Here is a 12,637-nt window from a genome sequence, read left to right on the forward strand (position 1 = left end):
TAATACTTCAATCCCTTCAGCACTTCGTTCATTTATTATTTCTGCTATTCTCGTTTAGCAGTATGAAGGCATTTCGTCGGATGCAATACATGGTCATATTCGATCAGCAATTAATATCCCAGCAAAAGATATTTATGATTGGAATGATCAGAAATGGTACGATAAATTGGATCTGAAAGCTCAGCTTCATTCGAAAAAACTAAACGAGAATCGATCAGTGATCGTGTACTCGTCATCAGCCATTCGTTCTAGCTTGACCTGGTTTGCATTGAGGAAGTGTGGCTACAGTTCAAGTATTTATTTTGGCTCCTGGCCAGAATGGCTTATACGGGCACCCGAATTCCTCAAAGTTATACCAAAGAAAAAGTTTTAATCGTTGTGCTGATTCTAATTTGTATTTGTATCATTCATCACATTTTTATTTAAAAGAATATGATGGAAATGTATAAGAGATACCATATGAGTGTGGATCGGATGAAATCAAATTATCGATCTGTCTCATCCTATGAATTAATCTTCTATTAATACCATTTAATGGAAGTTATAATTTGACAGAATTCTAACTTCACGTGTGACTTTCCACATTCAATATAGCTTGTTAAATTCCCATAACGTTATATTTTCTTTGCTTTAGAAGCAGAGAATAGGACACTTTATAGACTGCGTTTAAATATGCATGAAGCGGTCATTACTCAACTATTAAAGGAGGGCTGGAAGTGTTGGCATTCAGTTTTTGACTTTTCAATTATTAGTCAGAGCATGAAAAAATTCTTCACAATTTTTCACCGTTCTGCTATTTTTTTGCTTCATTATTTTAACTTGTGGACCGCAATTTCAAATTTTTTTATCTTTATTGAAACAATTTAAATTTGGAAAACTATTGGTACTGAACACGTTTCAATACTATTCAAATGGAATTTATTAAGCAAATGAAAAATGCTCAGGCGGCTACAAAAGAATATTATCAGAATCTCTCAGCAAATAATTTTCTTCGTCCAAAATATGCCTCAGGAAAAAAAATACATGAAATAGAAGGAAAATGATTTGCTGCATTTGTGACAATTTATTGCTTTATTTAAAATATAAAATATCAAATTTCTTGCTTAAAATTACGAATAATATTTTACTTTTGATCTCACAATAAAAATTTTTGGTTTGCTGCTCTTCTTTGTAAAATAATCTACCTTTTCATGTTTCTAACGGTATTATTCACAATGATACATTCTTTAGAACCAAAAAAGCCGCGAGGATCAGGATTCTAACTTGAAGCAGTTTGTTCATGAGATGTGATCAGTTTTTTTAGAATTTTTAAATTTATCATCCAGCTTCTCAGATCTTCTTTTATTTGTTTTGCATTTTTTGCTAAATTTTTTATTGCTTTCTCTACTTCATCTTTTAGAAACTTTATTTTATTTAAATTTATTTAGGTTTATTTAAATTGGATTCAAATACATAAACAAATACTTTGAAAAATTAAAGTACTAAAACACTTTGAAAAATTAAAGTACTAAAATACTTTAAAAATTAAAGTACTTGTTTGTGTATCTGAAAAATTTGGTTTTTTCATGCTAAATTTATTGCTCCTAATACCTACCTATCTGTAAATTTTTTCAGGCGAGGTTTTCAGATGATTAATGTTGCAAAAATTTTATAATGTTGTAGTAAATGAGGTGGAGCAAGAATTTCCCGGGAAAATAGTAATAAACGAATGCTAATTTTTCGAGCACAACAATTTTAACTGAATTACACATAATTTATGTAACAAAAATCTTTCAAAATTTACTGAGAAATGATCCTTTCCCAACCAATTCTGCAATCATTCAGTTTCAGCTGCTAAAAAAATCAATTGTCAAATGTCGTCCGGGTAACTATCCATCAATCACGCATCCGAATGCATGACTTTTCAAATATTGGAATTACTGGGCCCGGAAACCTAACTAATCAGCTTTTCTAAGCAAATCTAAACTAAATTTATTGAAAGAATAGGTGATAACATTTAACTTAAAAACAATAACGAGTGCGATTACCAGGGAAATATTTTAATAAACCGAATTAATGCCCGCTGATTTCGATGACCGATATTATCCGGTAAGGCTGAATCAACTTTCGTCAACTAACTTGTATAGTGTAATTATTCGGACATAATTTCACCGATAGCATCAGAAGTACAGGTGCACGCTTATGTTTGCAAAGTGATTGCAGTCTACAAGTGGGAGTAGTCAGTAGTAGACTGCATATGAATAACTTTTCCATAATTAATATCCATTCAGTAAGGAACTTCAGTGACCTAACAAACCATTTAGCAACATTTATTTGGAAGATTATCGAATTGATTTTGATTATGAACCATTTTAGCTAATTTAGCTTTTAAGTACGGTTTTTTTAAGGAAATCGTCTACTCAGTAAGTAATCCAAGTTAGCCTAGCCTGTCGAGAAAGAATAAATTCCTTTACAATGAGCAAACGGAAAAACAAAATTTAAAATATTTGGAACATGCGTAAACTTTTTAGGCCTTTAACAACAAAAGCAAAGTTGGGTTTATGTTTGTTGAAGTGAAGTGCCATATTTTGTTATTATTGTGTACTCTCATGACATTAAAGGTTATTATTTCATAAATAGCCTCTTCTTTCCTTCTGGAAGAAAAGAAAGTTGGGGTTCAGCTAGGAAAGATATCGAATTATAGTGAGTTGTGCGGGCTGCTTGGCACGAATTTCTGATAAATATGTGCATGCTTTGTTGACATCAGTAGCCTGCCACATAAATTTATCGTTAATCTAGTTTAGTGGATTCTATAATTTTTCAAACTTAACTTAAATTTAAAAATATACTTACAGCTGAAAGTTACATCATGCACGTTGATTTTATCAGTTTCTAACCAAAAAAAATAAAACTAAATTTAAGAGAACAAAATTCACCATTTCAAAAATTTTCAATCTCTTCTACCATACTTTTACAAATATCAATTTTGAGATGTTATGAATTTTTGGATAGTTTAATACAAAATTTAATCTACATTGTTATGTCATATGATAGCACCTGTTTGATATGGCATAATTTATAAAAAAAATTCAACCTACTTTTTGTCTTTTTGACAAAATTAAAAAAGACAAAACCTTCTGTTATACAATGCTGAAGATTACTTGTAATGTCATTTAGATTGGCAATTGGCTATTCTGAAAATAAAGTTTGCTTACCAATTTTCCAAATTCAAGTCAAGTTATTATCAGTTGACATCACAAATTATTTGCAAAAGTCGTTGCAACGCATTCTTTAACTATGAGTGCCATAATTACAGCTCTGCACAATTTTGCAATCATTGTAATTCTGAAATACTTTCCCAATTAACAGTGACGAAGCAATATTTATCTCTCTGGAACTACTTTATTATCATCTCGCAACTTCTCACCGTGTGATTTATTCCTTTATAACCCATATCAGTTTTTGTTCCAAATCTTAATCATTTATAGTTCTGCTGATGATTATGATTTTAACCGCACAGTAAGCTGAGAAAGAGGAATACATTTTTGATTGTCAAGCGACGATATTGTTCTATTGATGAAGCTGAAAGTGGTTTGCTTGAAGTAACAACGTACAATGACAGTTGCCTTCTCCTTGTCTGATGGTTCTTAAAGGGATAAGAGTATCCTAGAGTCATGCTTTTGAAATATTGAAATTGCTTGTTAAAGCTTCTTAGAAGCTATATGATATTTTTCTCTACTTAATGCACTGCTGTCTTCGTCAATTTCAAACTGAAAACGATAATTCGCTACCACATTCTCTTCCTTCTCATGCCCATTTCATTTAAATCTTAATAATCCCTGCGGAATTTTCACTCCATCCTGCAGCATTCAGCTTTCACGTCAACTTATCCTATCAGTCTGTAATTCAGAGACTATTTTGTGTTCATTCATTCACTGTATAAATGATAGTGATAGTAAAATTAGCAACACATTAGTTTTAGTGCCTTCATTTCAGAAAAAATTTCTAAAGTGCCCAAAAAAGAAGTGATAACGCTATCAGATCATCACCTAAGCATGTATACGAAAACGAACTGAAATGTGGTGCGCAGATTAGCACTTTAAATTATATTATTTTCAACACAAGGCTCATAGGCTTTCTTTTTGAATTTTCCTGTGCTGAAACGAAGAATGTTATTTTCCTTAATTATGGTCTGTGGAGACAAAGTATTGAGTGTTATTGCTAAAGAGAATACAGTAATGTCAGGTCGAAAATCATTCCGTCAGAAGTCAATTAATCTTTTCAGTTAACGACTTTAACGCCTAAAATGACAATACTACACAATACTACATTCCTGAGTTTTTCAGTTTCATTTGAAGGCATTTTATCAATTTTGTCAGGAGTTGTTCTATATATATATATATATATTTCTGGGTTATATATGGCTTATAGCAATTTAACTGTCCAGTAATGCAAACTTTGACATTATTCGGGTGATAGGAGTTAGCAATTTCCCGTAAATTATGCTTTTAGTGGATGAATTTTCAGTATTTTTAGTTAAATTATGCACTCAAAAATTCACATAAATGCGCCACAACTGCAAATTCACTCGTAATTTATAATTCCACTTTCATTTACTTCGTTTGAAAATTTTATTAATATTTCTGTGCAAATATCGATATATATGCAGTATGAACAGAACTGATTACTTTCTACTAAATTTCTTTTCAGTATTATTGTTTGAACGTTGAACTCGTCCTTTACCTTGTGTTGGAAGGATAGACCGGGCTGTAATCCTTTACCTTGTGAAGAAGAATGAATGGGACTGCTTATCTTCGAAATTGAAAAAACACTTATTTTTAAGGATGTTTTACTTCCTTTTCAAAAACCATTCATCGGAAAAATCTATTAGCTAACGTCCAACAATGCCTTAAACATTGACTCTAGGCTTAGTATATTCTAAATTCAATACATATGAAGTTCATGCAAATCTCGGCATTAAATAAATGGAAGAAAGGCTTGCAGAATGATGATTAAGCCTGTACTGCTTTTTCCTTTTCTCTGTTCATTTCATCGCCATTATCGTGGGCATATGGACACTCTGAAACCTACAGTCTCAGTTCTTCCTTTTGTCTCTTCTTGGTTTAACATTTTCAAGTTTTACCATCTGCTTTGTCCCTAAAACTCCCTTTTACATTTTCTACCAAAGGTCTACCTTATCCTGTAATAAGGCCTGAAATTTGCAGTTCTCTTTATGATACTCGAATGATTTACAATCGTGCAAATCTATTGCATGCACTAAAACCCATTGTATTTAAAATCTAAAATATTATTAACTAAAATTAATGATGAATAATTGTATGTTTTCGAAGAAATATAATAAAACCTTTTACAAATATACGAACTGTGTTTCATATCTTTCAGAAGAAGTCATGAGAAGACTTCTTGCTCGACTGAAATTTCATTCGAAATTCTCTGTCCTACTTTATATTATAAAGTTTCGTGATACTCTGGTTAATTTACTCTCCGAAATTACTAAGCATGATATATCATTCTAAGTATGCATCATTTTCATCCATCGCTTCCAAGCAAAATGAATCCCAATAATTTATTTGGTACAAATTTTGGCTATTCTCGTGAAACTGATTCTCAAATTCCGGTATTTGTTTATGTCACATTTATTGACAATTTCCAAGAATTTTACCTACCGTTGATGTTGATAATGATAAATTCACTGATGCTATTTGATTTTCGGCATTATAATCATTTCTCAATGTGATATCACTGATTACATTTTGTCTATTTGAAAGAAAACGATTTTGTTTTCGTTCTAGCAACCAAGTTAAAATAACTAGATTTCCATGCTCATACAATGTCATCCATGATAAAAATAAACTTTCACGTTAGAGAATTCAGCTGATTGAACATTTTATTCTCTAACAGCTGATCGTCAATACTTACATTATATCGAATATATCTCTATTTTGCTTCATATCCAATTTACTGCAAAAATTTTTGATATAAATTTCAGATTTAGTATTTGACGATGACGAGTTAACTTCGGCCACAGTGATAGTGATATTCAGCATGGCATTATATTTACCACTAACACGGATTATCATGATAACGAATGAAATAGCCGCAAACATGTCCTTACCGAAAGAATATTTGCAACTTGCAACCAACAACATCAACAACAGTAATAGTTAATTTCTAAACACATTTACATACACAAGTATTGATATTATAAATGTTAACTGATATTATTATAAAATGTCATGTTAAACTATGCGATTTTTTGATTATCATGGCAAGTAACTACAGCCAAGCCAATTATATACAGGATAATATTCCTACGATGAATTGACTCATTGATCAACTTGCCAAGTTTCTTTGACAGATATAGAGAGAAACTTCGGAAAATAATTTGAAAAAGGTACTCAAACGTTGTATGTTTCTGTTTTTAAATAGCTGTAGTACAATTTTCATGCATCATTTCATCCCATTATATCTAATGATGGCAGAAATTCTCAGGCGTATTATTACCGCCAGCAGAAATGTTTCTTTTCATGTGAATTGCATAAATATGTATATAATCAAAACTTTAAGTTCGCTTGTTATTCTGGAATTATCCATTGAATTTGAAAGCGAATATCTTTTCACTATTCCATATTTGCAATGCCGTTATTGTTTGGTTCATGACAAACTTGTCATAGAGTCTAGTAAATGTACCTAGGGTCTTTTTTTTTTCTTGAAGAAATCCAAAAATATTGCGAGTTTTTGCTATTAGCTTATTCTTGCTGATTGTAGCATTTAGTGAGAATTGCTAACATGTGAAATCATAAATTGTCTTTGAAACAAACAACAATAAAATTAAAATCATCATATAGCTCCTAGATTTCATTAAACGACCAATTTGCCATAAATTTTATTTCACAGTTATTTACTTATCAAGATAAATTTGTTAGAGTGTATGGCCTCTCATATAGTCTACCTTACTAATCATGGATAATCCATAATTTTGATGCGAGATACTTCGCATGTACATATCAGAAATGAGCTAAATTGCAGTTTGTTTCCTAATATTTGCAAAATACCAATGCCAATATTCATCTTATTTTTCTTCATAATAAAACTCATCCTGCTTTCATCTGATTTCTTTCATTTTCAGTATTATGATGGAATATCAATGATAAGCATTACTATCTTACCAAATAAATATGTATACAGTTAATGGGATTTTAAAACAGTTTTTCAATTATTACTTTTTCGTTCTTGGTTGCACGAATATAAAGCATAAAAGCAAAATACTGTTTGAATTTGATTTACTATTAATATTACCACTACCCTTGGTTAAGCCTCAAAATAAGTCACCTTAATATTACCAGCTTTAAGTATTTATAAACTTTAATAGTATTTATAAACTTTAAAAAAAATTTTAAAGAGTATTTATAAAAGATAGCTTTAAGTATTTATAAACGTTAAGAAGTTTTAAGAAAAAGATTCGCCAGCCAGAAGAAACCCTACTTGAAACCTCAAACGTTTTTTGGTTACTTTCAGCTATCTTCTGTGGTTTTTCTTTCGATTGGAAAAAAAACAGGTTTCAGAATTTCTCTTAACCAATATAGATTATATGATGGACTATTTCGAAATCAACTCAAAAAATGAACCTTTTTTTTCCCGTGGAAACAAAACCAAAAAGGTTCTCCTACTCAAAATCGATCGAATTTTTTGCTCCAAAATTTTTTTCAACTAAATAGTCAAACAAAAATACAAAATTAATTGAAAAATCTTTAAAAAAATAACAAATGCGGTCAACTTTTAAGTTATATGCCGCTCTTTTGATAATGACAACAAGCAAAATGTTGATATTATTGCGTTGAATTATCAACATTGGCAAAGTACTGCCCTTATAATTCATTTTTTGGCGCTTCATTGATTTTTTAAAAAATTAGTCATGTCGAAAAAGACATCCATTCTTGCGGAATAATGAGCATTTGATTGGATTGATATTTGAAGGATAAATTATACTTCGTTGCAGTTTAATCGAAACTATTTCATATATATTTTTGAGTAGTTTAATAAATTCTGACTGAGTTAAATTGAACTGATGATTATTCAATTCTTACTCTCTCAACGCATATAGCAAGAAAAATTGATGATTAATTAGTTTATTTTTGAAAATCAAAGTAGAATAGAGCTGAGATAGTAGGAACTTCATTCTTAACTCCATTTTCAGTTGTCAGTTTTCCTTTAAATGCAGCATCATTGGTCCAATTCCCTTCAGATTTTGGGCCTTTTCAAACCGCGGTAGCATTTTTACTTTACTATATGTTATCTCGAAGATTCTGTCTTTTTAAGTTAATTTACTTTTCTGATATTTCCGACTTTTGCTTCTTCAACTAATGAAACAACAAAAAGTATATTTCAGGTTTTTTGCAATTTCCTGGGATGAATCATGAAATGATATTTGGTAGCCCTCAGGAATTCTGCCAGTATTCATTGCTGCATGTTTTTCTTGAATGTTTTTAGTACAGAAATGAAGTTTTTTCCATATCGATCTGAGAGCCCTTATATCACTTTAAGCTAAGTGCTTAAATAAACAATGCGTTGACTCCGAAATGACTCTGTCTATACAGTGTTGTTATTAAATCTTTCAATATTATCTAATGATTGCGATCCATACTGCGGAAATTTTGACTTCTGAAAAAAATGGATGAAATAGGGAAGTTTTAAGAGAGTTTTACTCATTGAATGTGATTAAATATGGTATTTATTGCTTGAGAGTAGCATAAAATATGAATAGATTAAAAGTAGGAGGAAAGATGGCACTTTGATGTTTGAAACAGACTCAGTAAGAAAGGAAAGTAAGCACCGACCACTAATAACTGCAATTTTACGCAAAAATCACGAGAAATATCAAATATTTACTCGAGATTTATGGGAGTTTGTAAATTATGGAAGGAAAAGAGTAAGTGAATGAGATGGGAGTATTAAAAAAAAGAAAGAAACAGCTTTAGTTAGAGAGTTTAATTTGCAGCATAATCACAAATTTTCTTTACTGAATTAGAACTTATTCCATGCTAAAAGCAAATGATATGACTTGCGGAACGCAAAACGATTCCTAAAGAGTTATTGAAGAAATTTCTAATTTTATTTCTTACATGCATCACTGAATTTCCACAAAGTGAACCAGACTTTATTAACATTTTCCATTTATTGTTAAAAAACATTTCATCCTGGCAAAACGAAGTGGGGAATTCACTCCTCGGTAACTATTCTATTTTCGTCCTTTAGAACTTCTAATAAAGATGAACACTAGGTGAAAGAATGACATTTTGATTTATGGAAATATCAGTGACTTGTTCAAGTTTTAGTATAACCAATGATTGTTAACTGAAAAAGGAGATTCTTCCTAGTATTTTCGAGAAGTTAGAAATCTGATGAAATTTTTTGTAAACTTGACGGATAAAAAGTGTGTTCAAAACTTAAATTATAAAATTAGATTTGCAAAGTTCCCAAAGTCAGGTAGATGTCATTTCTTGCTAACTTTTCAATGCTGCATTAACTAGCAGTAAATGAAGCAATCTCTTATCTCACCAGAAGATCGTCCTTAAGCAGGTGTTACTGTGCCCTGTAAATGATGAAATAACTTCTGAGTTTGAAGCTGAAGCTTTTTAGAGTACAGAATGAATGATTGTCATTAACACCACAAATATGTCAAACCTTTGAATCCAGTAAATGGTGGTATAAAAATTTTGTTGTCATAATCCAAAGCATGAATTATAGGAATGTTCACTCATGTTCTTATTCATCATAGAGAAATGCGACATTGTTCAATGACCACGCAGAAGTATTGCTCACGTTTGTCATTCCTTGGTTTAAATTTACACAACAGCTAACTTTGTGCTCACAACTTTTTTCACTTTTGTAATTGTGTCATGTGTCTTATTATCTTTCCCACAATGACTCTTGCTTCTCAATATTCCCCATTTTAAACTTGTCTAAAAAAGCTTCAATACAATTACTATAAATCCTAGCTCAGTGAACTGCTCTGATACAATTTATACTGTGCATTTGCACTATAATTTTGTAATAGGCACTAATTCAAACAGTAGCAGTGTACGTTTGGCAGCAACAAACTATACAACGTTTGATTTGCCATTAAGTTTAAAAATGTTTCAACTACCAGGCTACTGTAAATTGGAAAATTTAATTCCATAAAAATTTCTAATTGCTTAACTAAGTCTTCCCCATCATCTTAGACATTTGGATCTCAGCATGACAATGAATTGACTTCCACAAATAAAATATTGATAATAAAGTGTTCACACAGTATCTGCAAGTGGAATAATCAGTTAATCAGTTGATTTATCTGTCTTTCAATTGACTTCATTTCAACATCAGTAAAACAGTAGAAATTGTGCAGTACGTTGCAGGCTATCTCTTATCTTGAAAGTAATTTAAACAACAACCACCAATAATTATTCGACATATTGTACTTCTGCACTTATATAAAACTATTGCTGCAGCCAAATGCTATTATTAGTTACAAATTTAATAGATGAGAAGTGAGATTACTTCCATACTAAATTTTTAAATGTCAACTAAATAAAAAAAATATTTTTTTATTTAGTTGACATTTAAAAATATAATAAAAAATAAAAAAAATGTCAACTAAAAATTAATTTGATGCAAAGTTTCACCACTTTTTGAAGCTTTTCATATTCTACTCCGTCTAAAGTCAACGGCCTTGACATAAAGATGTAGTTACTCTGGTAACAATATTCATTATTCCTAGCTCAAATTCCGGCTTTCACTTAGCCCATTATTACTAGTTCAAATTTTTACGCACTTTGCAATTTAATTCTCATTAGAGTTGTTATTAAAGTGACTCATATTTGTAAAATTTATTTTAAAAAAACACTAAATAATTATTATGAAAATGAATTTTTATCGTCAGATATTCTCTGACAAAATAAAAGCCTCAACTCTCAAGTTTTAATTAAGCCCAGATGAACTGATTGCGTCAAATGTGAATGTTATTGAGTAGAAGCCGTAAAAATGACAGTATAATATTTTTGTTGTTATTGCACTTCTTCATATGTCTTGGTACGATAAGTGTTACTAATTACTTCTGATGGCTTGGCTTCACTAATCGTTTTTATATCTCCATAAGAAGTTTACGGAAATAAACAAACCACTTTGGTAATTTCGAACTTTCTTATTTCCGTTTGCAATTTTTAGATTCTCCCAATTACCATTCATTCATTCTAAGAATGCAAAAAATTCAATCATTCATGATTTGTTTGGATGCATTATTTCGGGAATGGATGGCAATAGAACTCGAAATTACATTCATATAAATGTCTGAAATTTCTGCTACATAATAATTTTTCCATTATCGTCACATTTTTTAAAATGAACTGAGTAAACTTTTGTCGACGAATTCATTTCAACTCTAAAAAATTTCTTCAATTTTTTAAAATTTTGTTGCATTTCTTCGTCACTTTAAGTTTTCTGATAACAGATTGATAGAACAAAGTGTCACCAACTTTCAGTTTTATGGCCTTTTTTTTCTCTTACCAAAAAATATTTGTAGTAAACAACGTCCCAAGTCGCTTAATCCAGCGTATGTAGTAATAAATGGAAAATAAAAAATTCATTAAATATAAAATTTCAAATTAATTTTATATGAAAATTAAATCTATGCACAAAAAGTTTGATGGCTGTGAATAATTTTCAGTTTTATTTTCTGAATGTTATTTGAAATTAAACGAAATTTATAAATTAGCATGTAAACAATATGAATTCACTTCAATATGTCTGTGTATTTGTATATATACGTGTGTGCGTGTATATGTGCGTATGTGTGTGTATCCATGTTAACTACTCGATTTCCCATGGAAAAACAATGTTTTTGTTGAATCAAATTTTTGGCAATGTTTAAATCGTTCATTTTCCTGGTTGTATTTAAAAATGTTTGAACTCTTTCTACCTCTCCGACTTTGGATTTTCCTAAGTGACATGTTGCAATCGCAACATTATTGTCAGTGCCTTTCACAGTCAAGACATACATAAGCATGACAGGTAATTCGGAATGCGCAAGATTCTAAGCTTATTATACTGAATCAGAAAATTGCATTCATGTTATCTGAAATAAAGTGGAGACTTTTTTAAATAAATGTGTTTTGGATCACAATTTACTGGTTGAATACAGAGAAATAGATTTTAGCTCTCCATTGTCACGTTTGAACTCAATCATTGTCTGTTTCTTGCAGCTTCCTTGAATAGATATTATTCATTATCCTTCTATAGCACTATTTCATTTGTTCGATATCTTTGCTTTTATTTAGCCAAAGTCTTAATCAGCTTTTAATAATTGTTCCCATTAGGCATCTTTTCTACTGCAACAAGCAAGTTTTATTAAAATAATGCTATTAATATATGTCGTAGATTTGTGCTTGTCCCCAAGAGCATCTAAGACTTTATAAGTGAAAGGTAGCCATACCCTTACCCGTATAAAGTTATTGTGACGGACAATAAATCCCTGCATAATTTTACCTTTTTGTATCATTATCTTGCAATTCAACCAAAAATTTCAAAATAGTATATATATATATATATATATATATATATATATATATATATATATATATATATATATATATATATTATA

At 30.4% G+C, this 12,637-nt stretch overlaps 2 protein-coding genes across 2 annotated transcripts in view; one reads left to right on the top strand and one right to left on the bottom strand.

Annotated features, from left to right (window-relative positions):
• The window catches only part of LOAG_16344 (hypothetical protein), a gene marked incomplete at both ends in the record, with an annotated part of 3,497 nt that extends 3,124 nt beyond the window's left edge, over nt 1-373 (top strand). Inside the window, one exon of the mRNA XM_020448996.1 lies at nt 59-373. Coding sequence (XP_020307542.1) covers nt 59-373 — 315 coding nt within the window. The remainder of the gene's footprint in view (nt 1-58) is intronic.
• A 4,618-nt stretch (nt 374-4,991) lies between these two features.
• Nucleotides 4,992-6,107, bottom strand: LOAG_08440 (hypothetical protein; the record flags this gene model as incomplete). Its single annotated transcript, XM_003143972.1, has 3 exons — nt 4,992-5,059; nt 5,663-5,757; nt 5,920-6,107. 3 exons carry the CDS (start codon nt 6,105-6,107, stop codon nt 4,992-4,994), a joined length of 351 nt encoding a protein of 116 aa, XP_003144020.1.
• Between the last annotated feature and the right edge of the window lie 6,530 nt (nt 6,108-12,637).

The sequence above is a fragment of the Loa loa genome, assembly GCF_000183805.2.
Source record: "Loa loa unplaced genomic scaffold supercont3.1, whole genome shotgun sequence".
Lineage (NCBI taxonomy): Eukaryota > Metazoa > Nematoda > Chromadorea > Rhabditida > Onchocercidae > Loa > Loa loa.